Source organism: Cyrtonyx montezumae, unplaced genomic scaffold (genome assembly GCF_038088225.1).
Source record: "Cyrtonyx montezumae isolate F1298 unplaced genomic scaffold, pur_monq_1.0 scaffold_17, whole genome shotgun sequence".
In the NCBI taxonomy this organism is placed as follows: domain Eukaryota; kingdom Metazoa; phylum Chordata; class Aves; order Galliformes; family Odontophoridae; genus Cyrtonyx; species Cyrtonyx montezumae.
Window position 1 is genome coordinate 34,990,682 of NW_027071903.1, and position 27,830 is coordinate 35,018,511.

General features: G+C 46.1%; 1 protein-coding gene across 2 annotated transcripts in view; it reads left to right on the forward strand.

Moving 5' to 3' along the window:
* The window catches only part of PIAS1 (protein inhibitor of activated STAT 1), a 46,794-nt gene continuing 18,964 nt past the window's right edge, over positions 1-27,830 (forward strand). The window contains exons 1-2 of one of the 2 annotated variants that reach the window (XM_065734084.1): positions 1-129; positions 18,630-19,074. In XM_065734084.1, the coding sequence (XP_065590156.1) occupies positions 1-129; positions 18,630-19,074 (574 nt within the window). The remainder of the gene's footprint in view (positions 130-18,629; positions 19,075-27,830) is intronic. The other variant, XM_065734085.1, reaches the window with a different exon arrangement.

A 27,830-nucleotide genomic window follows, 5' to 3' on the forward strand; every position in this document is an offset into this window, starting at 1 on the left:
ATGGCGCCGCGATTCAAACGCTGCGCGCTGCGTGCGGGCGGGAGGGGGCGGCGGGGGGGGCGGTGTCCCGGCGGGGTTCACTGCGCCTGCGCCCGGAGTTGCAAGATGGCGGACAGTGCGGAACTAAAGGTAAAGCGCAGCTCCAATTCCCTCCGCGGCGCCGCTCGGGGCCGCGCTCCTCTCAGCGTTGCGGGGCAAAGCAGGGCACTGCGCCGCGACTCCGCGGGGCTGCCTCCGTCTGGGGGCTGAGGGACGGACAGGGGCGGGAAGCGGAGCTCTCCTCCGTCGGGCAGTGCCCCCCCGGGCGTGGGGAGCAGCCGGGAGGGAGGGAAGGAGAGAGGGGGGGGGTGGGTGCGGAGCGCTCCGCTCGGGGCCGGGTGGGTGAGCCCGGGGGCACGGCCGTGCCCGGGGCTGACAGGCGGCCGGGCCCCCCCCCCCCTCCCCCCCCCCACGGCCACGGGGGCCGTTAAGAGGCGTTGGCGGCCCCCCCTCCCCACTTCCCCCTCCTCCCCTCCCCCCCCCTCCGGCCCTCCCCTCTGACAGCGAAGTTATTTCTCCCTTAACTCCTCGGGGTGGGGATCTGTCCGCGCTGCGGTGGGGGCCGGCGGGATGCGGGGGCTGGGGGTGAGGGTTGGGAGGAGGGGGTTGGGGTGTCAGGGAGCCCGTGCTCGGAAATGAAAGCAGAAACCGAGGGGACTCGGCGATCGTTTCGGCGTTGGCGAGGTGGGGGTGTGGGCTGCGTGTGGCAGCGAGCTGGAAAGTTTGAGAGTTTTGACTGCGGCTGTCAGCGGGCTCTTAGCAGGAGGGCTTCGCTTCCACGCTTTGCACTTCACGTCGTGAGAGCCGTGCGAGTCAGAAGCGATCGTCGAATACGACGCGAACTTGAGCCCTGCGGAGTGCGACGGGGACACTTGTTGTCTCTCCCAGGAGCCCTCAGTTTTCTGCACGCCGCAGTTTCCTGTGCTTTCATTTTTAGGGGCTGTGTACCCCCAAGTCCTGGGCTCTGTGCCTGCCAGACCCCCATCCCCCTCAGTTCCCCCTCCATCCATTGTTTTCAGGGAGTTTTGCTTGAGCTGTGTCTTCCCCCCCCCTCCCCAAATGTAATGAGTTAAAGGATTGAGGTTTGATTTTGGTGTTATCCTGTTAAGGTCAGCATGGCTCCTGGGGCCGGACTGGGTGCACGCCGTGGTGCCTTTATAAGCATCTCACTCGAGTATAAAGTTTTTACAGTATACGTTGAGGTGGTGGTGGGATGGTGGTCTGGAGACAGCACTGAAAAGCACAACTTCCCTATGAAAACTGGGGATAAATCAGTCCTGAGAGCTTTGAGATGCAAAATCTCTCTGAGCACCCAGTCCTGGTGTCTGCAGCACTACAGCCGCAGCTCGCGCAGGAGTGTGTTTGCGCCCGCTTGTCATCCCTGACTTCTTCATCGATCTCTGTCTGAAAGCTGCTCCTTGAGAACCAGTGCTGAGAAATTATGATTTTTTTTTTCTTTAAAGTACTGTTGCTACCTCAGGGACCTGAAGGGTAAATGTCAGTCCGACAGGTTTATTTTCAATTTCACTTCGCTGCCTGGGATATTTAGTGGTACTTGCAGGCTGGGACTGTGGATGGAAACTCTGTGCTCTGTGAGAAGTTGGCTGGTTTTGGTAGTTCTGAGGGCTTGGCAGCTTATGGAAGAAAAAAAGAAACCCAGTGACTTCATAAATTCATGCTTTGAACACTTCGATATGGAGGGGCTGGGCCTGACTGCGTTTTTTTCTCTAGACCATAGGGAAAAGAAAAAAGAGATGGGTGGGTTTCCCTCTCTGGGAGGGAGAGGGAAGCACGGAAGCATGAAAGTACCACTTAGGGTCACGTCTGCTGTGTCCTGGGTTTTCCAGGAGCAGTCTGGCTCAGTTATTGGGTATTGGATAAGGTGAGTGGTCTTTAAAGAAAGGAGGCAAACAGAAAGCTGCTCTGTTGGGTCTGGTGTGAGGAACATTTCCAAGCAGATGTGCATCCCCAGAAAGCAAACTTGATGTTCTCTGTTTTTGTAAGCTTTAAAGAAAGCTAGGGGAGGGTTTGTGATCACGAGTCCGCTGTTTGAGGAATGAACACTGAGTTCTTTTCATTATTTTAATTTTCTTAGGTGAAATTTTTCCATGTTTCTCCTCTGATTAATTAGGGAGCAGCATTGATTTCAGATCCGGTGACCTTTAAAGCTAAAATCAAATGTAATAATTCAGTGTCTGGCTTGCTTGTGCAGGGTGAAGTTTGTCAGTTTTGCTGCCTCTAAACTTTCTCGCCTTCCTATGCAGAGAACTGTGGGGTTATATGTGGGTAATGTGATATGGCATGGGGTGTTGCCAGCTGCCCCAAGTAAAATAAAAGATGTCAGTTCCTCAAGAGAAACAGCGGTCATCTTGCTTGCTGTAATTTTTCACTTAACGTTCAGTCGTGAAGTAACGTTTCCTGTGATGTATTTTCTCACCACAATCAAGAGTATTTCAGTCTTGTGGCCCCCTAGAGAATGTTTGTCCTATTGAAAGAGAAATAATCAGATAAGACCAAGCCTACTTTGCAGATCACAGCCTTGTAAGGTTGCTGAATGCATTGGGACCCTCCAAGTTCTGGATGAATTGTACTGATATATTTTCATTTCTGTTGATGGAACGAGGCAACTGAAAAGTCTGTTAGGCAGATTACCTCCCTAACTCCGGAGGTTGAGACATACGTGAATTTTCCCAATCTTAATTACTATTCCTGTATAATTGCATACAGACTGTAATTTATCTCAAGGTAAGCTATTTAAAGCTCTTTCTAATTGGAAGGAGTATACTTGAGTGATTAAATCTTTCCTTCAATATTTCTTACATCTCTTTAAATTGGTTATTAGATTGTTGTGATCTTTGCCTTCTACCCAAGTCTTTTGGAAATCATTACACAATTTGCAATAATCAATTCAATTATACATGGATCAAAGGATGAAAAAGAAAAGCTTATATTCTAGTATTGTCATTCTTGATACTGTCCTAAGAAGCTGGTTTGGTAAGCACATGCTGGGAGGTTTTCTCCTTTGTTCTCTCTCCTTTTAAGAAAGTGCCTTTGGGGATTGAAGAGATCCCTGGTGTGTTTCTTGTTAGACACAATTTATACCATTAGGAAAAAAAAAAAAAGGGGAAAAAAAAGTGAGCCAAGAGTTTGAATGAAAATTCATAATAGCGTTTGCACACAATGGTGATGAAAACAAGCCATTTAGGAACACGCGGTGGGGGGATACCCCTCCCCTAAATACAGGGAAGCAGATCTCTGGGGGGAGAGGCTGGCAGCGTGGCTTTCAGGTGGTGGTGGTATCAGTGACAAATGGATCTCAGTGTGGAAGTGCGGTGTTTAAGTTGTGTTGTCAGTGCTAATAAGCATAAGCTACCTATTTTGGTATTCAATTAGAATTTTACTCTTCTGTATTACGAGCTGTTTTTGCTTAATCCTTTTATAAGTTGCTGGGGTTGCGTGTTTCTGCGATTAAAGGCAATATAATCCACTTTTCATTGTGAAGTGAGTCCCGGATTACGTTATTTTCGTGCCAGTAATTTGATGTGTGTCTCTATCGTTGTATTTTTAACTGTATTGTGGTCTGGGTATCGCTTTTCAGGCTTTTCTCTTCAGCACAACATTGCAGATATCAGATGAATAAAATTGGCAGCTGAGCATCACTGTTGAGCTGTCAAAATCCCAATCCGTAGCACTTCTTTATGGCCGATAAGGACAGATTGCTTGCTGTGTACACGTAAATACAGTGTCAGCACATTTCCAGTAAAAACCCCTCCCAGACGCCAGGGGCCATCCTGGAAGTATTTGTGGGCTGTGCAAATGAAGTTTGCTTTTCTTGCCACTTGTGAGAGGGGGGAGACGATAAGGTCCAGTTGCTCCAAGTATCTCTGTTTTGGTTACGAAGGGGTTTAGCAATCACAGGTAAAAAGCTTGGATGGGGAGAGGTGGGTGGGGGCAGGAGCACCTCACCTAGCTTTATTCCTAGGAGTAAGAGCCAAGCATCGGGTGGGGAGGGGAGCAGCTCTGGGTCAGGTGTGTGAGGGATACATAAGAGCATCCCTTGGAGCTGGATTGGGGCAGTCAAGATTTCTTCAGATAGTGCAGTTATTTACGGGGATGGAGATGATGGATATGATTTATAGTCTGACCTGCGCTTATGTGGAGCGCGGAGATAAGTGTGGACTCGTCACTAATGTGTTTGGCATGGCGGGTTTTATTTCCTGTAATCTGTTCTTGTAGAAGTCAACATCTGATCATTTTTAGTGCTGCTACAGTGGAAAACAAAGCAGAACTTGTAAACACTTGAGGCTCGAGTGCTGCCTGTAATTGTTTGGAGATACCCAGCCCTCTCCATGGCTGCTGGCACCGTGCTGCTGCGTGGCCCCCAGCAGCACTAGTAACCTCGTGGCAGTGGGGATGCTCGTGTGAGAGCTGAGCCCCAGGGTTGGGGGCTCCATAGGCACAGGGATCTCACGGAAAACAGCTGAATTTGGGGTAGCTGTCCCTGCCTTGTTGTGACTCAGTGTTTTCAACAGGTAGCTTATGGACTGTGTATTACCTGTTGTCCCAAAGGGTTTGTGGCTGGGAAGCAGGTGGACCACTCGCAGCTTTTCTCTTATGGGGTGATATTTGTGTGTGGCCCTTTGGGCTCCACAAGGGCGGGGTTCTGTCTGCAGCGTTGAGTTGTGTCAGCTTTGACTGCTTACTCTTGCTGGCACGCTCCCACTTTGGAGGATTCTGCTTTGATGTGAGATGCTACAGGTGCCTTTCTACAGGGAGACCCTGCATAATGGCCCAGTAAAAAAATAAGGGAAACCTTAAAGCCAGGAGTGAAGAATGCAAACACAGTTCTGTGTTTAAAAAGCTGTCGATACGTACTGTGTGCCTTCTGCAGTTAGCTCGTGCTGTCCTTGGTAAGCAGGAACTTCGCCTCTGGGTAGTGTAGTAAAGTTTGTCCTGTTCTTAGGGGGAGTGAAAAAGGAAAACATATTGTTTGGGTGACTGCTGGGACACGTGCTTGGCAGCTTTGAAGTCCTCTGTTAAGCTCAGGTACTGCTTGTCCCGCAGCTGTGTCACTGTTCCAGCTCTGTGTAGGACTAGTATGTGCTCAGCGTGTTGGTTTGGGCTTTTTGAAATGAGAGTAATTGGATTTTACGATGCAAAAATTGCAAGTGGTACCTTCAGTAGCATTAAATGTGTTTCTTAAGAGCAGATTCTTTTGCTAGTAAAAATGGTGGGGGGTGAGAGGAGAAGAAAGGCCCTCTAGTAGCTACAGAAGGGTGTTTATTTCTGTAATTTAACTCAGTGCTGTCAAAGCTATTTTGAACAGCTGTAAGTCATTGCCAAAAATGCAGCAGTTTTAGAGTAAATTAGAAATTTCGAGGCTACAACAAAAAGTAGGTGTTCTTAAACCTTTGCAAGTGAGAATATATGGAGTAAGGGATGCATGGGATGGGCCGTGCTGATTTAACTAGCTTTATTCTAATCTTCAACATTTTCCATAGTAGGTAATGCCATGCTGTTGTGTTGTGTCCGTTGCAGTTGTATTGATTTAGGAGTTTCTCAGCTATGTGCTTAATCCTATTCTCCTGCTGGTGTTAGAGATGCTGCTTCCCTGCTGTTATGTTAAAGTGCTCTGAAGGGACAACAGAGCACTCCATAAACAAGTGCTGTATCCCAAAATTAAAGGAGAAATGGAAACTAGCAGACAGTAAGTATTGAGTGCCTGTCTAGAATGAAAGAAAAGGAAAGCTAGTATGTAACTGCTCAGGGGTCATCCTAAGCTTGACCTTTATAGGAAATAATATGTGAGAGGCTTATACAGGATGTGTCAAGATAAGTAATGGAAAAGGAGCATCTTAAAGCCATTGGCTCATGCAAATAGAGCACGAAGCTGTGCAGTGAAGACTGTGTGGATATGCCAGAGTTTGTTTAGCATGCAGAGATGGTGTTACTCACTTTGTGTTCATCACCGAAGATTGCTCTGTAGTGAAGTTCCCTGGTTTTGTTTAGGAAATGGTAATGAGCTTCCTGAATATATGCTATTAGCCGTGTGTGAGTTCTGCCTCCACCTGGGCTGCATGGGCTGAGGGCAGTGCTTCAGTTGCCAGGTTCTGTCCTAGAGGTCTGTTTTAACAGCAAGACAGAGTAAGAAAAGGAGAATTTCTGTCTCTGCCCTGCTTTGGGGCTGATACACAGCCAGCAGCTTTTGCAGAGCAGTAAGCTGTGAAGCAGCCCTTTATCTCTGTAGATGTTTCCTTCGCCGTGTTTTATGTGTTTATAGTGTATACAAAGAGTGCTCTTTCCCAGTTTCCAGCCTGGGTCTGATCTGTCATGCTAAATTCATCAAGCTGAGAGTTCAGAAGGACTCTCCTGGTAGCTTTTCTGAGTGTTGCTTTCAGTTTGACACTTACTTGCCTCCTTGATCCCGAGTGTAGATTGTATGGTACTTCTGCTTGAGTGGCCCCTGAGAAGTCCCCAGCCCATCTCCTGCTCAGACTGGGTTCAGCTGTGAGGTCAGAACAGGTTAGGCAGCACTTTATCCCACCTAGCCTTTAGATCCTTGGTGGATGGAGACGGTAACCTCTGTGGGCGATCTCTTTCACTACTTAACCATCCTGTGGTGGAAAACACTTTCTCTTCATATCCAGTCCTAACCTTTTGTTTCAGTTTGTGCTCTTCGTCCTGCACCCTGCTGCATACCCCTTTGAAGAGCCTGGCCCTGTCGTCTTGTGCGTGCTGGATGGTTAGTGGAAATGAGGTACAAATCATTACCAGCCTCAGAAACATGCACAGCTGAGCTCTGGGACCATCCATTGATACTTGTGGGAAGGATGAGCTTTGCTTTGACGAGCTGGACCTCAAAAGCAACCAGCCTTCTGCAGGAGGTGGTGCAGGCCACCAGCAGGAGCTGGGCATCTCTTCCTCAGCAGGCTGAGGAGGGTTCTTGTCTGTTCTGAAAGCTGCTATACCAGGCTCCCCTGCTCTTTCCCAATTAAATACATGCCTATAAAGCAGGCTGGAAGCCGAGCACCTTCTCCTTACCGCTCCCATGGAGCGTTGCCCTCACTTTTCCGAGGATGCATCTCTTCTGGCTGTAACCCATATGTACTGACATAGTAAATGTTCTCAGAGTCTGTGTTGGGCTGGAGTTGAGCCAACCAGAGGGGTGGTGTATGGGGGCAGGTACGCCAGGGCTTGTGCTTAAAGCTGCCACCGTTCAGCTTTTCAGCTGGAAACATAGTGGGTTAGCAAGCAGAATAGGACGTAGGATGGAAACAGCAGCAAACCTGGTTTTGCTTGGCAGCTCAGCAGAGGCACAGCTATTTGTTTGTTTATTTTTAAACACCTCAGCAGAAGTCCAAGCCGTTCAGGTAAAAATCTGTAACCTGAGCTGCAGAAGTGAGTTGTAAAGAGTCGTGCGGATGGGAATGGTTTCTGATGCATTCATTCCTCACGCTGTTTCCTGAGACTCCCTTGACAAAATGATCTCACTTTTGTGCAGATGTTGTATCTTGTTTCCCTGGTGCAAAATCAGAGCCTTTGAAAGAGTCCAAGTATTTGTGTAGATTTTCAACTTATTAAAAAATCTGTTAGAGACAGCTCTGCTCAGGCTATCTATGGAGCTGTTAGTACACCTATAAATACACGGCACCGAAATGAAAAATGCAGGGACTTGAGCAGCGGTACGGGAACAAAGCTGTTCTTTCTCCTAGCTTCCATGTTGGTTTAGCAGTATCTCAGCAGGAATCTGCTGAGGCCACTTGATGGCAGGGCTTCAAATGTTTTTAATCGAGTATCAGAGCTGTTGTCAGTTTGAATTACAAGCAGTCCTATTTTTCTAAAGGGAGTCCACCCAGGTTTTTGTACAGTTGGCGATTTTCACTTTTACCTCTCCTCTGTTAGGGTCTGACTCTTTCACTCGAGGAGTCTCATTTTTATGAGAGCTCTTGACAGTACAGATGCAAGTTGCAGACCATGAGGCCGAGGTACCATTTAGCTCAGTTTTGTTTCTTTTCAGAGTGAACGTATAGGCAGGACTGCCAGGGGAGCAAATATGAGAGGTCGGTCCCACCTCCCTGCAGCGCTCTCGTGGTCTCTGTCCCTTTTCAGCTCAGCTCTGTCCCTGCTGGGGCTGTGGTCTGGGACCCTCCCGAGTGCTGGTGCACGTTGCTCCTGAACATGCTTACTCTTCTGTCCCCAGTGTCACGATGGGGATTTGTTGTTGTGCTGCTTGCTGCACGGAGGCCCTTCTCATTTTGCTTTGAGTCTGGTTCTGCCCAGCTTCGTGCACTGATCACTCTTAGTGTAACTGAAGAGGCTGAGCAGCCGATCCCTGTCCGCTCTGCTCGTGCTGTACGTGGTTCTGTGGACTGCTGTTGTGTCCATCCCCACCTTCTCTGTTTTCAAGGCTGAAGAGTCCTAAGCTTTTGCCTGGTGACTTCTGTCATCCTGTGTCATTCTGTCATCTGTGAATCTTGTCGCTTCTAACGTGTGTGTATTTTTTAGGTGGCTTTGGTTATCTCATCTTCACTTCCATATCTGGGTAAACCAGGGATTTATATAGCGAGTGATGGTTTATCATGTTCTCTATTTCTTCTCTAGTAATTTCTAACAATAGTTTGTGTGTTTGACTGCAGCTGAGCTGATGTTTCCATGTGTGTTTATCATGGGGCAGAAGCTGCTCTGGGGGTAGGAAAGGTCGTTCAGAGCCGGTTGCTTCTTACACCGAGCTCGGTCCATCTGTCTCCATAGGCATCACGTTACGTTTACATGCATTGCATTGCTCTGGCACTCAGTCTCCTGAGATCTTTTGCTGTTTCCTCAGTGTGCCTTCATCCTTATGACCACGTCGTATTGTCAGCAACTTTGTCACCACCATCACTTGTTTTCTAGGTCACTAACGAGCGGGTTAACTGTGTGTGCCAGCATGGGCCCCTGCACAACTCCATGTGTGACCTTCCACTATTGTTTTAGCTGGGATGGGTTTGTAATAGAAGAACTTTGGCAAACTGGGGATCTCTGCCTGTTTTAGTTTTTTAAGTAAGAATACCTGGCTTTTGCACGCAGACTGGATTTTCAGAGTTCCTTTCAACCTGTGCTACACAGTTGTTTTTAAACATACGTGTAACTGAGGAGGTGCCCAGCTGTTTGAAGGGGAAGCAGAGATGTGTTGAAACTTGTTGCCTGTGTTTGGTTAATTAGAAAAGCTTTTTTTTTTTTTTTTAAAGCTTCCTTTGTTTTTCAGCCTGTGTTCACATAGCTTAGCAAAGGACTTGAGCTCCATGTTAGTGGATTACCTGCATTGGCTGCAGTGGCTCTGGTTGTATTTTTTTCCTGAAAGAGGGCTTTTGGTACTTGTGGGATGCAGGCTGAGTCAGGTTGGGGAATAATGCACAGCTCACAGGATCCTTCCCTGGGAGGAAGCTGCATGTTATCCAGCGAGTGTACCAGGAGGCAAACAGATGAAGACACTTCATCGTTAAGTGCTGGGCTGAAACCCAGAAAAATCCTGCTTTTGTCAGGAGATCCTAAATCTCTTCCCCCCCCCCCCCCAATGCCTTTGCTCTATATGTGTGAAAAGGGACAGAGTATATAATCATGAGCAAGTGAGAGTCGTGTGGATGACATTAATGAGCTACAGAAGGCTTATATATATGCAAATTCCTGTTGAGAGCAGGATTTGGATGGGTGCTGTTAATGAGGTGGGGCAGTGGTTTGGCCACCAAAGATTAAAAACAAAAACAAAAAAAAAAAAAAAGGGAGGGGTGTGCAGTGGCTGCAGCATTTCCCCCTGTGCCACACACGGGGAGCAGGGAAAGCTGCGTGCAGGCACTGCTGCAGAAATGCTGTGTGTCTCTGTTCTCACTTGGTTGGGGTTTCCATGGAAGTTTGAACTGTGCTATCGAAGTTTTCTTAGGCAGCTCTTTTATGGAGAAAGCCAAGTTAAATGCAGTATTGTTTTTGGAGTTTACTTGCAGAGTTTTAATGTATTTTAAATCATAGGTGTGGCTGAAACTTGGCTTGTTCAGAAAACCTTCATTCCATCAGGCAGTTTGCTTCCATGCAGGGCTGGGGGTTATTGTGTGGATAGATTAATTTAATTCAGAGTTATTTGGACTCTGAGAAGAAGCTGGTGGTGGGGGAGGGTGCCCGTGCATCAGTCTGATGGCACGTGGCATGAAATGTCCCTTTGCACTGAGCAAGGTTCCTCGGTGTGTCTCCTTAGGCTGCCTCTGGAAGGAGTGTTTCTGTCTGTGCTGTATGTGGGCCAGGAAAATATTGCATAGGGGATGTATTCTTAGCTTTCTAACACTGTTGAGTGTTTTGTCCTGGGTTTAATCATTGCCAGCTAATGCGTTCTTAAGCACTGCCTGCTTGTCTTTGAGCCTGCAGGTAACACAATGCATTTAATAGGTGTAAAAATACATTTGTCCGTCGTAGACAACCCTGGAAGGGCTGGGAGATCAGAGCAGCCTTAGGTCTGAGGGGTGAAGCAGGGGTATGGTTTTAGGATCGGTTTGTGAGGAACTTGGAGGCATCTGTACGCACTGTCACTGCTTGGTGTCATTGGAACTGTTGTCTTAATCTTCTTTTGAATGCTGAAGGGAAGTAGGAAGGTCTGGTTCCTCTCCTTGTGGGCATTGGTGGCATGTTCACCCACCTTTGACACTGGTATTTTTTTATCCAGGTTCTGATTTCTCCTCCCCGGTAATACATGGCACTTCAAAATTGAGGTGTTAATATCTGATGTAAACATAAATTCCATGTCATGTCGTTGCATGTTATAAATAATTCCATATTTAGTGCACCTGTACAGTTAGGAATAAATCAGATTTTAGTGTACGTTTAGTCGGGTGTGCAGTTTGTATTCCACGTTGTGTTATGATGGTCAGTGCCTCTTCAGAGTTCAGTAAATTCACTTCTCTTGGATTACTGGGTACTGAGGCGTGGTTCAGGCGTAGCTTTCCTGCTGGCACTTTCTTGGTATGTTGCTTATCTCTTTTCTGGATCTCTTGTCTCAACAAAAAATGTGCTAGGATAGGTCAGAGTGGTTTTGCTTGGTGACTTTTTGATTTAGTTTCATACTCGGCCCCACGTGTTCCTATGGGTGAGCGTTAAGGAGTCGTATTCCACTGAACCCTTCCCCAGTTGATGCCTTCTTCACCCAGCTCAGACGTGCTTGAAATCAGTGCTTCCTCAAAGTAGAGGTGAATGGACATTGAGCTGTGCTCTGAGAACACTGGTGTGGGAGCTGGAGGCTTCCTGCTGCGTTCGGTGCTCCCTGCAGACCCGCTGAGATGGCTCCTGCTGTATGACACTGCTTACCTGGTCCTTGGAGGAGCAGTGATGTGAAAGGCAGGAAAAAAACAGCCCCAAACTATGTGGATGGCAATATGATTGCTTGATGGAGTATTTGCTTTTCTGTTTATTGCCACAGTGGGCACCTTTGCTCCCTCCCCCCAGTTGCTTATTTCTGCCGTAACAATTAAGACTACTTGTTAGCAATAATAAATCATTATTCTTGGTGGACCACTACTACAAGGGAACGAGGTATTTGGCCGGTGTGTTTCACAGGTATTTGTTGTGAGGAGATTTATTTCCTTTGGCTTCCGTTTCCCCTTTTGGCAAGGGCAATATTCTGATGATAAATCACAAGTGTTTCCCATACATGATGTTTTATCTGATATCTTAGTTTTCCTTCTCCCTTCCTATCATCCTTACTTCCTTTGTTTCCACGTTTTGCTCTTTTTGGGTTTATTGACTATTGTCATTTTTATACCCACGTGGTTACGGATGAAAGCAGTGCCAGGTGCTTCCACACATCCAGTGAGATGCTGGTGGTACTGGTGTGTGGTTCACAGTGCCAGGGCTGGTGCTGCCATGGCCCTGCCTGGGGGAGGGTTGCAGCTGCTGCCCGTCGCTGTGTGTGGATCCTGCAGCATGCTATGGCCCTTCCTTGGTGCAGTTCACAAAGCCTGGGGATGTTTTTCAGAATGGGAGTTCCTGAGGAGGGCTGCTTTCGAGTCTGGCAGAAGATGCTATCTTGGCTTTTTTATTATTATTATTTTTTGTGGTAATGAGAATTGTGGACAGATTATTCCAGTTATTTTCCTTCTCCAGGGGCATAATTGGTTACTTCCAGGGGAAGGGAGAATCAATTAGATATTGGCTTCAGCTTGCTGTTCACTAGTTTTCAAATTGTTACTCAAGTTTGATATGAATGTTAAGACTTCTTTAGACGTCAGCGTAGGTCGGTGATGACTCGGCCTGCATCTTGTATTGCATCCTAGGAAAAAAGACCCAAACAGAACAGCAGTGTATTGGACAACGCCTTGAGCATCTGCTTGTATAATTTCATATCCTGAAGTGTTGTATCAGGCGAGCTAAGTAGAAAAAACTTCATTTCTTTACAAAGGACAACTAACTCATCAGTACTTGGTGCTGATTTACAGCATGTGCGAAATTGAGCACTTTGCAGTTTTGTAATTGAAAGGAATTGAAAGAACTTTTTTTTTTAAAACCTTGGAGGAAAGCATGCGTGTATTATGGCATTAATTTGTTTTAATCAAGTGATGCTTAAGTTAGCTAGCACATGTTAAGAACCAACATCTGTTGATGCAGTAGAGATTTAAATAACTGCTGCAAGCAAACATCAGAACTGAAAGTGGGAATGTAAGTCCTGGAAGTGCTGTGTGCCTTGCTGCTCAGCAGCTCTCTGAGCTTCTCGTGGAAGCTGCCTCTTCATCCTGGCTGCAGTGTGAGTGCATTCATTGCATTCCAGGTACATTCTTCTCCAGCTTCCCTTCTGGATTGCCTTCCCAAAGCTACGTGTGCTTCAGGCAGATAGTTTAGATATTTAGAAACTCACCAGAGCTTAATTCTCTGGTGTCTTGCTGGAAAATGGGGGCTGGACACTCCCATTTAGCAGATTCCCTATCTGTAAATCTCAAATCACTCACGCTGTTCATGTAACCATCGCTGTTGTGTCTTCATTGCCAATTTAAAAATGCACGTGTTCTTTTCTGAGAACTTAAGATCTCTGGGTTTAGGAATAAGTGCTTGCCCCATGTGCCTTCCGAAAGTTGTGGCATCTCAATCCTTTTGAAACTAAGAAGCAATCTTTCAGGCTGTTATTGTTGTCTGTGCAAGTTATATTGTGATTTTTACCCATGTAGACTTGTGGTGTGACCAGCTGCAGATTATAGTAGGACTTGGTGTGTTTACCAGCTCTTGGGACAGCTGTGTTTGCAGCCTGTGTGGGCTCCACTGAAGTATATGGCGTAGGAATTCTCTCCTGTCAGCCAGCTGAAAGGCTTTAGTTAAGGATAGGAACACTGTTAATAGAAAGTAAATTTGTCTGGTGGTGACCCTCTCCCGAATAGCTGAAAGTAATTGTCTTCCTTGTTAGCCCTAGGTGTAAGCTTAGTCCTGAGGCACGTTGTTTTGTATCCAGGGATCATCTAAAGTAGTATTTCTGCAATTACTTGTCATGAAAATTATGCTAGTGCGTAGTTCTGTAAAAGTAATTCCCATCTGCAAGGATAAATACACTGGGGACAATTAAGACTGAGTGTGGCTGGAAAAAAAAACCCTCAAGTCTCCAAGAACTGGAATGAAGATTACTACTGTCAGCAACCTTATTTAATAGCACAAGTCCTAATATAGCTCACCTAGTGGGTACGATCTCTTGAGAGCGATAAAACTTTTGTTATGGATTAAGGTAAAAAATGTGAGTGACTGTAAATCAAACCCAGCGTGGATGTGATGGAGGGCTGTTCCTGTCTTCTTGCAGCAGATTTCCCCTTTGCTGCTCCTTGCTCCACAGCAGAATATTAGCACCTCAAAACTCCAAAGTGAAAGAAAACCAACAACAAAATGCGAGAGAACTTTTAATATGAGGGTATTATATTAAAAATTGTCAGCTTGGGTTGCTTGTTGTTACTGGCAGCCAGGAGGCTACAGCCCGAGGAGGTGTCGGTCCCTTTCCTCAGATGACAAGCGATAGGATGTGAGGACGTGGTCTCCGGTTGCACCAGGGGAGGATCAGATTGGGTTTTGTGAAGAATTTCCTCCTGGAGAGGGTGGGCAGGCACTGACACGGCTGCCTGGGGCTGGTGGATGGAGTCCCCATCCCTGGAGGCACTGAGATGTGTGGATGTGGCACTCAGGGATGGCCCTCTGTGGGGCAGGTTGGTGGTTGGGCTTGGCCACGTGGGGCATCCTTCCAACCGGGGTGATTCGTACCGGCTTCTTTGCGCTGCTTATCTGTGGAATTTGGAGTAGAGCTGAGTGGTTTTGGTGTACTCAGCTGTCATGTCAGCTGTACGTGGAAGGACGGCAGCAAATTGTGGCACCTCTGGGCAGAAGCTGTTGTGGGGTGAAGCTCCATGCTTTTCAGGTGACCCTTCGGGTGCCAGAGGGGGTTCCTGCTCCTGGGAGGTGCTTGGAGCTGAGCTGGGTTCTTTCAAGGGTGGGAACGTTCATGTTACAGTTTTTACATCAGTAGCACAGAAGCGATTGTTGGTCAGCACACTGAAGGAAGTATCACCCGGTGACTTCAGCTTGGCAGTGTGCTTACTCAGCTGGCATAGGAGCTAGTGAAAATCAGGACCTTAAGCCCACAACCACAGAGATGCTAACAGTAGGTCAAAGCCAGGCTGCTTTTGGCTCTTGCAGTCAATGTCATTTTGATGTTTCCTTTTCTGTGCGTGTGTGTGGATTAGAATTATTATGAATGTGTACTTCCATTGAAATGTTCTTTATCACCGTGGCTAAACTGGGCACACACAGAGTATCTCTTAAACCAAAGAAACTCGATCTCCTTATGCGTGTAATAAAGGGCAAATATCATTGTACCTGCCGTAGGTTTGCACCTATTCTTGTGGAGCTGCCCTGCTTGCCACAACATTGTACGTATCACACTGGGAGACAGCTGAGTTTCTCATTATGAACACCAATTGCCTCCTTAAAGGCTGCGGCGCGTTGCGTATTTATGACCATTCTTCTGTGCTTTTGCCTCCCTTCCCTTTTGAATTACTGTGACTTCAACCTTTTAGTATTTGGGTTGCATTAGACAAATGCAGGAAGTTACAGCCTGCCGTGGAGGCTCCAGCTTCCACGCCTTGGCCGTTTCACTCCCTCTTGTAGGTTTTTGTGATCTCATTTTTTACAGATGAGCTGTGTTAGTTTCCTCGTGTAAGCCTCGCAGGTAGAATTTAGGACCCAGGAACGTGCCTTCACAGAGGTAAAAGCATTCCCATCTTTTATACTCTGTCATTTTCACAAATCGTAGGTGTCCAGGAGCCCGAGAGCTCAGTCTGCAGAGGCCTTGTGTAGCTCTTTCTTCTCAGGAAGATTTATATGGGGTTAAACAGGCCGCTCGTAGCGTGCAGGAACTCTCCTCTATTTTTACAGCTGGATGTCGGAGGCATTCTGAGATTAATTCCAAGACCATTTCCATACTAATCTACTATTTCCTGGTTGCATTTATTTGGGAAAAGGAATTGGAGTTTTTTTTCTCTTCTTTTACTTCTCTCATCTTCTGATATACGTATTTTTTCCCCCTTTAGCATTCGTGTTGGTGGTTGGGGAGCTGAGGAGGACCTGTTGCATAGCTCTAGGCACACCGCATGGTGTGGTACCCAGCCAAATGCTGCTTGTTGTCTTGGCAGATCTCTTGGATGTGTTTTGGAGCTTGTTCACAGCTTCTAGCGATCGCAGGCATCCGGAAATAACTTGTTAAATTCTGCAGATAGATCCCAGCACTGATTACTGGAGAAGTAACCCTTTGTAGAAGGTGATACCTGATTGTTGGTGCTCTTTGTGCTGCTGAGGGTGGGTGAGCGCTGCTTTGTGGACAGCATCTTCTGACTGCTGCTTGTGATCGGCTGTTGTGCTTTCCTGTTGATGCAGTTTAATTTAATTAAAAGGAAGGCAAACAAAGAAACCAGCTTACTGTTGCTTGCTTTTACCTCCCAGGTCAAGGTGTCTTTGCTCCCAGGTAACTCCTTCCTCCTAAAGAGGCAGAGAAGGGAGAGGAAAGATTCTCTCTACCATTTTCTTTGGGAGAAATCACAGTAAATGACAATACTGATGGCTCTGATAGTTGCGTGCAGATTTCTTCTCTAGAAGTTAAGGCTCCTGGGAAAGTGGTTATTCTGCCTGAGTAGCATTTATGAAACAAAAGGGTTCTGTTTTGTGGCATTGGTGCCCTTCTCCAAAGGGCACGCTTGGTGATGGAGATACTGTAGTGGGTCAGGAGCTGCAGAGCACGTGCTGACGCTGCGGTGAGCACTGAGCAGCTTGTTGCTTTTTATTTCCTAGCCCTAGGGTGGATATCTTGGGTTTAAAAAAGAAAACAAGTGTTCCTGTTCACCTGAGATGAGTCCTCCTGTTTTGTTTGGGTAACTTGATGGGTTTTCATATCTGATACATTGATACAACCTTTTAAAATGTGGCAGCTCTTGAAAGAGAACTGTAGGTAGAGCATCCTTTCTAATAAATAGACACGGGAGGGAAGTCGGTGTGTATCGTCGGGTGATGCCCATGGATTGCTTTGGCATCCTTAAGCTGTTTTCCTTCGGGCCTTACTGGTTACCTGAAGTAGGTGTGGGAAGGATGTGGTGTTTCCTCGGTCAGCAGCAGCGGTGCAGAGGGAGCAGATCGAACGGCTGTGTGCCTGCCATCTGGCCACCAGTGCTGTGGCCTGGATTTGGAAGCAAGCAGCTGGGAGGTGAGAAAGTAGTGCCCTCCTCTTGCAGTGCTTCTGAGGACTTCTTGCCTGACTCGTGCAGTTGGGTGACCTGCAATGGGGCAGGGAGTTGCACTGGTAGCACCTTAGCCCTGAGCCTTGGGGGAGGGCACATGGGAGCGAGGCAGGCAGGCAGCCCTCCTGACTCATGCAGCTTCCCTGCAGGAGCACGTGCTTGTGTTGTGCTGTCGAGCAGGAAATGTCAGATGGGTGTTTATAGATTAGTTACCTTCCGAGCTCTGTCAAGGGCTTCGCAGTGAGTCACAACTGAGTGCTCCAAGATAAGTTGTGTTTCTGTAGAGCTGGTTTCTACTCTGCTACGCTTGCAACAATTTCTCTGCTGCCCCCTCTCCTTGGGCTTCACTTGTTACCTTGGTATGGCAGGTACCAATCGGAGCACCCTGTTGGTTTGATACTGGGGTTCATCGTGCACGAAACTGGCTTATGGTCATGTTGTTGCCTCACGCTGCATTATAGAGGGGGTGAGCAGCTTGGCTTCCTCAGCAGCACCCACTTCTGTGCACTAGTGTGAACTTGGGAGGGTCGTGTGTTCCCCTGGCCTCGAGGCTGTAACACTGGGTTACCTGTAATTGCAGTTTGCAAGTTAGCTTTCAGTCTTTATCTGTGTTTAACTTGAGCCAATCTCAATTTTTATGTTTCCACCAGCTGCTTGCTTCTGCTTTAGGAAAAACTAAACCCAGACTTTATATTGATAACCAGCCTGAGATAGGGGCAGCTCTCTGCTGCAGACTTCTGGTGCCATTTCTTTGTGACTGTTCTCAGTCGGTGTATCTGCTAGTGCCTGTAATGCTGCAAACAGCTTTCTTTGTGTTCGTAAGGAATGTTTCAGGATGGGGATAATATGAGGAATTTTACTTGTTTTGGTTCAGGAGTCTGGCTGCACGGTGGGCCCTGCTGTGCATGTGCTTATTTCTAACTTCTCTATACGTTGAGAGATGGAGACAATCCAACATTTAATAGGAGTTTCTCATTTAGCTCAATTATTTCTTACTCCTCTGCATTTTTTTTTTTTTTGCAAGCTGGGCCTGTAAGTTTCTAGCAGGACGAGAGCATGGTGATGCTGAGAGATGGCTGCTGAGGAAGTGGTGTTTATAAAGATGCTAAGTAATCAAGGGCGTGCTGAGCTCCCCAAACCAAAACAGATTGTGCAGCTCTGATGGGAGAACAGGTTGACGATAAGTGAGGAAATTGAAACTCCAGAAGTTTCCTTTAATTTGGTGATGATCGTGTGAGGTTACACACAACTCAACTTATAATTACACTTTTTCTGTTTCTTTAAACATCAGTCATTTCTCTCCTCTCCTTTGAACCTGTGTGGAATGGTTAAATTGCATGGTGAAAGTGCGAGAGGGACTTGGAAGTGAAGTAGGGCCCCGGAGTTAAGGGCTGACACAGCTTTCAAGTGCAAGTACTAGAGATTTGGGTATTGGCAACGTGTGACTTCTAATTCCTCTAGCTGCAAGTCAGGAAATTTGTTAATATTATAGATGTCAGCAGAATGCTGATTAGAAAATAGTTAGGAGTCTGAGTTCTTTCTCGTACCGACAGGTTGTCCTTGTCTCAGGTTTTCCCCAGTGCTGCTATCCTGAGTTGCCGATGGCAATGGGAAATCCCTTTAAAAATTGCTCGTTACAGACTCAAGTAGATGCACCTATCTAGTCCTGTTCTCATTATATTTCAGATCATCAGTGGGAAAAGAGCAGCAGTTGCGTGCCTTGAAGAATGTTCTGCTTAACAAGATTAAGCTACATTCTAATGTTAGTCTTTAAGATGATGGAACTTGAATGCTAATTTTTTTTGTTGTTTTCTTTCTTTTAAGCAAATGGTTATGAGCCTTAGAGTTTCTGAACTGCAAGTACTTCTGGGCTACGCAGGGAGGAACAAGCACGGACGGAAACACGAACTTCTCACGAAAGCACTGCATTTGTTAAAGGCTGGCTGCAGTCCTGCTGTACAAATGAAAATCAAAGAACTCTATAGGCGAAGGTTCCCCCAGAAAATCATGACGCCCGCAGACTTAACTATCTCCAGCGTACACTCAAGCTCCATGCCAGCAGCTTTGTCTCCATCTACCATTCCACAGCTCAGTTACGATGGCCACCCTGCCACGTCGCCGTTGCTCCCCGTTTCGCTTCTGGGACCTAAACATGAACTGGAACTCCCTCACCTCACATCTGCGCTCCACCCTGTCCATCCTGACATCAAACTTCAGAAGTTACCTTTTTACGACTTGTTGGATGAGCTGATAAAACCTACCAGCCTAGGTAAGCTTGCGAGTCACGTGTCGTAATAGTATTTGAAGACTGACTTTGTAATAGTAACGGATGAATTAAGCTGCTAGTGCAGTAACTGGTTAAATATTGCATCACAGCAGTGTTTAGAGAATTGCTATTTTTGGCAACTTTGGGAACAGATTGTTCTATGTGGAGAGACATCTTACGTAATGCTCATTAGTTGCTTTAGCTGAGCCATTAAATATGGTTCAAAGTTCCGTTATGTTTAAGGGGTGAGTTTGAAAAGAAACAATTGAACCTTAGAAAAAGGAACTTAGAAAAAGCAAACAAACTCCACAACTGTTTAACTTCAAAAAAAACAAACAAAGAAACCCTCCAAAGCATAGAGATTAATTATAAAAAATACAAAGTACTCCAACAACCTAGAGTCCATTAGGCCTGCACAAGTCTTCCCATCTCTGCTGGGAAGGAATGCAGTGCTATTTGCCACAGTCCCTATGGGCTGAACGTCCAAGCTTAGAAAGATTTGCATTTCTTCAGCTGTTGTGGCTTCTTTTCTTCAGTGTTTTTTGTACCAAGGTATACATCGCTTGGGTAGCTGCTGAGCATCAGATGATGCTTACGGAGCATTATGTAACAGTGTGGGTTTTTTCTGGCTCGGATTCCACCCTGCGTTTGTGAACATGGCTAACTTTTAATACTGCTTCAGTGCAATAGTCCTGTTGATTCCTGGAGAGACTGCTTGAATGTCGGAGCCTTCTGCTGTTCTGAAACCTGGCAAAGACTCACAGCGGGAGGAGCTAGCAGGAGGGGGAGATGGGAGGTGGTGGGGAGCGAGGGGATCGTCCTCTGCAGAAGAGATTCCTTGTAAGCAGAAATGAGCAGGTAGTTTACACTCATAGCCTGCACTGCTGCAGGGCTGGAAGGAGCCTGCTATGTGAGTGGTGGTTGTTGGCAGACTTCGCAGCATGTTGCGCAGTTGTGCGTGTTTTGTTTTAGCCTTTGAATATGAGACTTTGCAAGAAAAAAAGATGGCTTTTGATCATCTCAGATTCTGGTTCACGTATTCTTTTCCAAGGCGTACTGTACCTGTTCAGCTCTAGTCTGAAGTCTGACAGATTGATAAGCACTGCTGGTGGTGCTGGTGGTACAGATAATGAGGTGCTCAGAATGCGTCACGTCACTTCTGCATTACAAATATCGAAATTACAGTATTACTAAAACGTTCCAGTGCAGGAGTTATGGTTTGTATTTATTTCTAGGTGTCATAAGGATGCTCTTCTGTCGGTCCTGTGCCTGACAAACCAGCTCTGAATTGAGATCATAATTCACGCTCTGTTGTTTCTTATTGCTTGAGGAGTTCACATACAATTAGTTGGTTTTGTTTTTTTTCCTCTTCGTGGACTCTTGAGTGCCATGATAAGAAAATTCAAGTGGGTGAAGCTCTGACCAAACAGCTGAAGTCATCTCTGCTCCTTTCAGTTGGTGTGAGGGTTTCTTCCAGGCTTTTGTTTAGTGTCTGCATCCTGTGCTGTTTATCTGAGGCGGTACTGTAAAAAAGCTGTTTCTTCCTGTGTTTTTGGGAAGGAATGTTTCAGTGTCCATGTGTGTGAGAGACATTGGTTTCCTTTTGTAGTGGAAAGTAATGCTTCTGCAGCTTGTGAAGCTGCCAACTATAAATGTCATGAGAATGTTTTAAATTAATAGATGTGTATGATAATGGGGAAAAAAAAAGTACCTGTTGGATTAATAACCAGGGATGTGCAGTCCTGTGCTCTATCACACGATCACAGGATGGTTGAGATGGAGAGGGACCTCTGTGTCCTCCTGGTCCAACCCTTACTCGAGCAGGGATGTGTGGAGCAGAGTGCCCAGGAACGTGTCCATGGCAAAACAACTCTGAGCAATTGGCAGCTCAGCGCGCACGGACTTATATTTCTAACTATGTAAACCAGCCAAAGAAGCCCCGTGTGTCATCTTCTCTGTACGTTTACAAATTAAAAGTGATTTTTTAGTACTTTGCCCTGGATGGTTTGGACGTTCTTTTCACTGTGGCAGTGCATGGCTTTCCTCGAGTATCAAATTCTGGGTTCTCAGGTTTTGTTTTCACGTGGCAGACACATACTGTGAACGTTTCAAACTTTGTCACCTGGCCCATAGTTTGGGATCTCCTGCTTGCTATTTCCTGACCGATTCACTGTGGGATGGTTATAAGAAACTTTGATTTTTCTTCATTTCCTTACACCATGAGAACTAAGAAATGGGCTGCTGAAGAGCTTTGGACTGTTCTTAAAATAGAACCCATCACAATGGTAAGAGTACGTGGGAATGAGTGCAAACTCCATTGCTTTGAGGATTTTTGGGTTCTTCGGAAATATTCATTCCATAGAAATTCAGTGGATCACATCTTTGGATCTGATTCTCCCCTGGTCTTTCCCTACTCAATGTGGGGCTGCTTGAAGGATTGCCTGCAGTAGACTTCTGTGCCATCAAGAAGTAATTAGTAATTTGGAAAACGATACTTGGACAGAGCCTGGGGGAGGGGAGTTGCACAGCAGGGCACTGAATATGCATTCTGTACCCAAATATTCTGTGTAGGTAGGCAGCATGCAAGCTAATGTGAATAACAGATAAGGAAATTAAATTTGCTAACTATTATTTTTAATGTCAAGAACAAAAGGAGGAAATGGATGTTACCTTCTTATACTTGCTTCCTCAAAATCTAGCTCTGAACTGCAGTAAAATCTGCATGCTGACAGCTAGCTGGGCAGGGTTAATTCACTAGGAGGAGAACATAATGCTTTATCATTCCCCCCTTCTTACCAGCCCCTACTAAGGGTCTTGTCTTTAGCATGGCTGTGACAAGCTATGGTTAGAAGGCTGTTGGCTGTCCTTATTTTTTCTGCAGCAGCCCATAAAGCCCCCAGCAGTCAGTAGGGTGCTGCGGAGTTGCCTGACCAGTTGAACTTGTAAACTCAGCCCATGCTACTTCATCCTGCTCTGAAGAGCTGAGAGCACCACCTCGATCCGGGCACTGGTGGTGGGAGTGCTCCTGCTGCTCTGCTTACTTAGGTCCTTTGCTTCCAGGTGTTGCAGCTCCATAACTCTTCGGTAGCTTTTCAGAGCCTTATGGCTAATGCTGGTGGTCGTGGTTCTGCTGCCTGGGCTGCTGGAGGTGACAGCGTTTCTGTGGTCCCATGAAGGCTGCCAGTGCCTTGTTTAGCTGAAAGGAAGAGATCTCTCCAAATGGCAGCAGCTCTGTGGAATTTATCCATCTTTTGTTAGTCACCATCCGTGCAGCATTGAGAAGGAGCCTGTAGTGGATATTTTTGTGTACGAGCCAATTCAGAATACTCAGTGCTTGTTCTGGAGGGGTACGGTGGTGGATGAGCGTGTACCCTGAGCTCTTGCAGCACTAATGAGAAGCGTGAGCACTCTGCCTCGTGCTGAACAGCCATTTCATGTGATTACATGAAGGCATTTGGAGGAAGGGATCCCATTCGGCCTTGATGAATGTATGGAAGCTGCTTATTATTTTGACTTCTTTTCTTTATTATTTTTTTTAATGGGAATTCCTTTAAGTTAGAGTCTGTTGCTCGTTAGTTTCTCAAGAGAAGCTACAGCTTTCACTTAATTTTATTTTCAGCCTTCAGTGAGTGTGCAAACACTACTAATTGGTTGTTTTTTAAGAATAGGGCCAATTTTCTAAAAGTAACTTCTATCACACCGATAAGATCTCTTGTGTGGTAAGATGTTTACTATGAGATGAGTAATGAGTACCCAAATTCTGCCAGCTTATTATGGAAGGGACGTTAGGTTGTTAAACAACATCTTAAAAATACTTCTTGTTACAGCGTATGCCATTCCTAATTGCTTTAGCTGTGTAGTTGTTCCAGAAAACACTGTAACCAGGCTACGGGTCTTTGTTTACCTGCGTGTAACAGCAGATTAACTTTCTTTTCACTTTAAAGCATTAAGGAGGCTATGGGCTGTGCCCTTCTTTCTTTTTATGAAGCTGCCTGAACTCCACATGGGTTCTGGTCCTATGATTTGTTTGCTCTGCCTCCACGCTAAGTGGTGCTTAAATCTAAAGCCACGGAAATGTGAATTTTTGCCCATCTCAGCCTGCTGGAAGGAGGAGGCAAAGGTGAGGTGTTCAGGGCATCACCCCCACGAAGCTGCCTCCGTTGGGTGAAAGGAGCTTCTGTGGCTCTGCTCAGGTTTGTGTAGGTCCTGGTTGAGTTTCATCATCTATGGACTACAACAGGGTTTCTCCCCTGGTGCCTGCCCTCAGGAGAGCAGCTCCAGCTTGGTGCTTGCCGACTGACGGTCGTGCTCCCAACTTGCATTTACACTGAGACTTTTATATTTTGTGTGTGATTGACCGTGGTTATTGGGACCTGGAGCATTCCTGAAGGCAGAGCTTGCATCTGGTCTGACCAAGACCTTTAGTGTGGCTGTGGTTCAAGTTACAGCTATTAAACAATTAAACAAATGAAAGCAGCTAGAAATCTAGGTTGGAAACTAGAAAAGTTTTGTTTGGCAAGTATTTCACCCTTCCATATATCAGCAAGCTGATGTGTTGCTCTGTGTAATCAGAACCGTGGTTTATATGGAAGTCACGCTTTTACTGTCTTCTGTGTTTGTTATTTTTTCAGATGTTCTTTGTGGGAGGAAGTTCAGCAAAACAGTGCATTCTCAGCCCGGCTCCGACTTCCGGCTCTGCAGCGTTGGGCTGCGCAAGGGGGAGCTGGAATCTTAACTCTTGTTAAGAGCTCTAACCTGGATGTACCTCAGAAGCTTCTTTACTTCCCGGGATTAAATTTTAGGATATCATTTTGATAATTAAAGCTTTCAGTAGAAGGAGTTATGGCAAACCACACTGTTGATTTAAAGTCTGAGTAATCCATTAATAATCAGTGAAGAAGCCTTGGGGTGGCATCCCACTGAGGCGCTTTGAGACTTGGAGGTGTTGCTCAGGTATGGTGGGAGGAAGCTGTGCTGTTGACATACGTATTTATAAGATATCCACTTACAACTAAGGCATGGGTGCTTCTGTGTCCCAAATGGATTTAAGTTGGAATCTTAGAAGAGCTTTCATCTCCCTTTATGCTGACTTCCAGAAGAAGGTGGTGTGGGTCGCTGTAAGAGTGAGCTTAGCAGGGACTCCTACCTGATCACTAATGTTGAACTTGCTTCTTGCCCTTCTTGTTAGGATTATAGAAGTTGTCGTTGTCTTGCTGAGACCAAAAGTACTTTACGATCAGGATAGGCAGTGCTGGCAGCTTGCTTGGAGTGCTCTGCTGCTGCTGCTCCTAGGGGCAGCAGCAAAGTTTTTCCAGGCTGAGTGGCAGAAGGTGAGTTCTGGGATCTATATTTAGGTGTGTGAGTAAATCAAGGGATGTAAACAGGGTGTGGAAGATCCAGTGGTGTTCCTTCCCTCTAGCAAAATGATGGAAGAAGTCTGCAGAGATGATCTGTGGGCTCAGCAGGAGCAGTGGTGAGAGTTGGGGTGGAAAGGGGAGAGTTCTGATGCTGTCGGTCAGCTTTGGATTGGCCCTGAATGTCTTCAGAAGTCTGCATTGCTCAGAAATGCTGTAATACATGGCTGATTAAAAATAATAATGCGTAAATATCTGTTCAGTTCCGCGGAGGTTCCAGCTGATCTATTCTTTTTATACAATATATAATGAAGTGTTATAAAGTAAGTGATATTTATGAATTAATTGTAGCCTTTGGAGTATTTCCAGGCTATTTTTGTATACGTATGCTTAGGCAATGTTTCAAATAATGCTCAGAAGAAGCAATAGGCGTAGCTCCACCAGGAGTGGGGAAGGCAGGGAGTAAAGAGAGCTTAACTATTAAAAGGAGTGACTTAAGCCAAGTGGAATCTGGAAACGATCTGAAGAGTGAAATGCAGCAGAGTGACCAGAACCTGAGGTCAGTTTTTCATTGGTTTTAAGCCTAAGAACTCAGTGCTGCCATTTCACAGTAGCACCACGTGTTCTCAGGTGCAGTTGTAACCCTTGGGAGTGGATGAGGAGCTGGCCGCTGCTCTCAGGGGAGGAATGACTTGTGTCTTTACAGCAGTGCATCCTCTTGAGGAGCTTTGATGTGCTTCTCGGTGTCTGGTGCAGGGTCCTTCTTCAGCTGGGGCTGACTTGGCTCTGGTCATCAGCAGGAGGTTGAAGTTGGATCTGAAGTGGACGTTATTCCCAGTGAGGATGGAGAAATATGGGAGAGGCCTCCCAGGGGAGCTGCAGATGCCCCACTCCTGCAGGTGGTCTGAGCCAGGTTGGATGGGGCCGTGGGCAGCCTGCTCTGAGGGCAGCAGGAGTCAAGGGGAGTGGGGCACTGGGCTCACAGCATTGCTGCTTGGCTCTGGCTGGTGCTAAAAGGCTGTGGTTAATAGAGGGGAAGTGTTTGTGTCTAAATGCTTGCATTACTCAGGAGCTTCATAAATTGTGGTGCTTTTAAAAGGGCAGAGATGCATCCTGAGATGCTGTGTGTCCCCCGCATGAGGAGCAGCCTCTCACTGTTGCTGTCCCTTGCAGCAGTTTTATCTTTTTAAAAAGGTAAATGTTTTCTGTGCCTTAATCTGAATGCAGCAATTCTCATCTTAGCTTGGAGCCAGCGTATTAAATTTTCAGTGGTGCTACTTGAGAGGAGATTGAGCATAAACTGATACAATGCCTTCTGTAGCCGGAGTAGAATAAAAAAGCAAAATGTCTGTCTTGCAACAAAATGAAGCATCTCATGTGTTTAGGGAAGATGCATAAATATTTATGTGTTGGATTGACATCTTCTGTAGTGTTTAGGTTTCACTGGTCAATATTTTGACAAATGTAACTGATGAAGACGATGTACTCTATTAGCATAGTGAATGGCCAATTAACACCTCTTGTTCGGCTCACAGCATCGAGCAAATTTTGCTGTAGCCCCGATCCTCTTGCTTAACTACTTCTGCTTTCAGGAATAAGCATGCTACTACTGCAGATGACCAGTCGAAGGCCAGTTCAGCGAGGGCTTTAATGTAAGCTTAATTTTAGTCCAAGTATGCATTGGGAAAGGGTGCGTTCCCAATGTAATGAGCTGGATGAGCATTAACCTCAGCTGGCAGCGCGATGGGCAGCAGCTGCAGCCCCACGAAGCATCCCTGCATGGATGCTGTAGTGGCCTGAGGTTCATTAAGGGTTTGAAGGTGTCTGGTTTTGAATGGAAACTCAGAGCAGCTTTTTCTTGAGGCAGCAAGAGGTATTTTACTGCAGAAAGATTGTGTGGCTATTTTTAGCCCTGGGTACTGGTGAGGTGGAACAGAGTATTTTTAGAGCTGTAGGAAACGCAGCCACTCGAGCTGCCTTCTTCACTCTAATGCTATAGACTCTCTTCTTTATAGAGCAGAACCGGTAGGGAACTTTTTTTTGGTCATTATTAGGAGTTGTTATTGTTTTAATAAATGTGTATATCGAATTTGAAGTGTTCTAGTCCTGTGAATGGTGCTCCAAAGTATAAGGATGGTTTTTGCTCCAGCTTGGAAAACTCATTACTCACATGACACGTTCAATAAAGCATGCAACAGGCAAGGTGTGAGCGGGGCACTCCGGGTGCACAGCAGTCCTGGCTGCTGCTTGGATCATTGCTCGAGTGAAGAACACGTGGAGTAATTCAGGAGGTTGTGCTGGCAGTGAACTGGTAGAGGGAGCCACTTTGGAGGAGAAGTGCTGCTCTGCAGTGTTTCAGACAACTTGGTGTGCCTTGTACTGGTGTGGGGGCCCAGGTGTGCTGGTCCCTGTTGCTGTCAGGGCCTCCTCTGGATTTTAAGCTGTGAGAACGAAGTAGTAGTAAATAGTTGGCTCTGACACCTTGAGAACAGAGAGATTGCTGGAGGAGAAGTGGGTTCTGTATGGCTTGTCTGAAGCTCTTCTTGTTGGCATCCATTTAATTACACAAGTTTGCTTGGAAAGGTTTTTATTACCATGTTCAGACATTCATCTTTTCTGATGTCTGAGTAATTCAGGCATCTTGTTAGCAGCGACGCGTGGCATTCCTGGAAATTGGTGTGCACATGTGGGGCGAGGAATATCCACTAGACATTTGTGTTGGTGCCTCCTTTCTGAGATGAGAAGGAAAATGGCCTACGAAGTAATCCTCTGAGCTCTGCCGTTCAGAATGTGTGAAAGGAAAGGTTATGAAGCTCAATAAATTATAATTGTGAGGGGAAAAATGTGTTTCTGACAACTTGCGTTAAAAGTTTTTGTATTAACTCTCTTGGCTTTGCTCCAACGTCATCAGATTATGAGTTCTATTTTGATCTGCTCAGTTGTCGGTTGGAGATCTTTCTGCCTCCTTTTGTTAAATAATAGCTGTTTGCAAGGCGTGGTTGGATCCTTTCTGCCTTGAAATTTTATTTTCTTATATGAAAACTGTTTGCATATTTCTAGTCGTGATTGAATTCCAGACCCCTAAAAATAAGCAAGGTGTTCATAGGTTCATAAGGTTGGAAAGGACCTACAAGGTCATCTAGTCCAACCATCCTCCTATCACTATCCCTACCCAACTACTAAACCAAATCCCTTAGCAAAGGGATTGTCTCGTCAGGGTCTGTTGGGTGCTCCTAAACCCCGTGGGTCTGGCAGACGACCTGGGAGAAGTCTGCTGGCTTTTCTGTGATCTGAATTTCCAAAATCTCCTCCGTGAAAAACGTCAACTCCTTATGAGCAAGGGAGTCTGTGTTGTTGTGGTTGAGCTTGGGAGCCTGGTGCTTGGTCGTGGAGCTGCTAAATTAG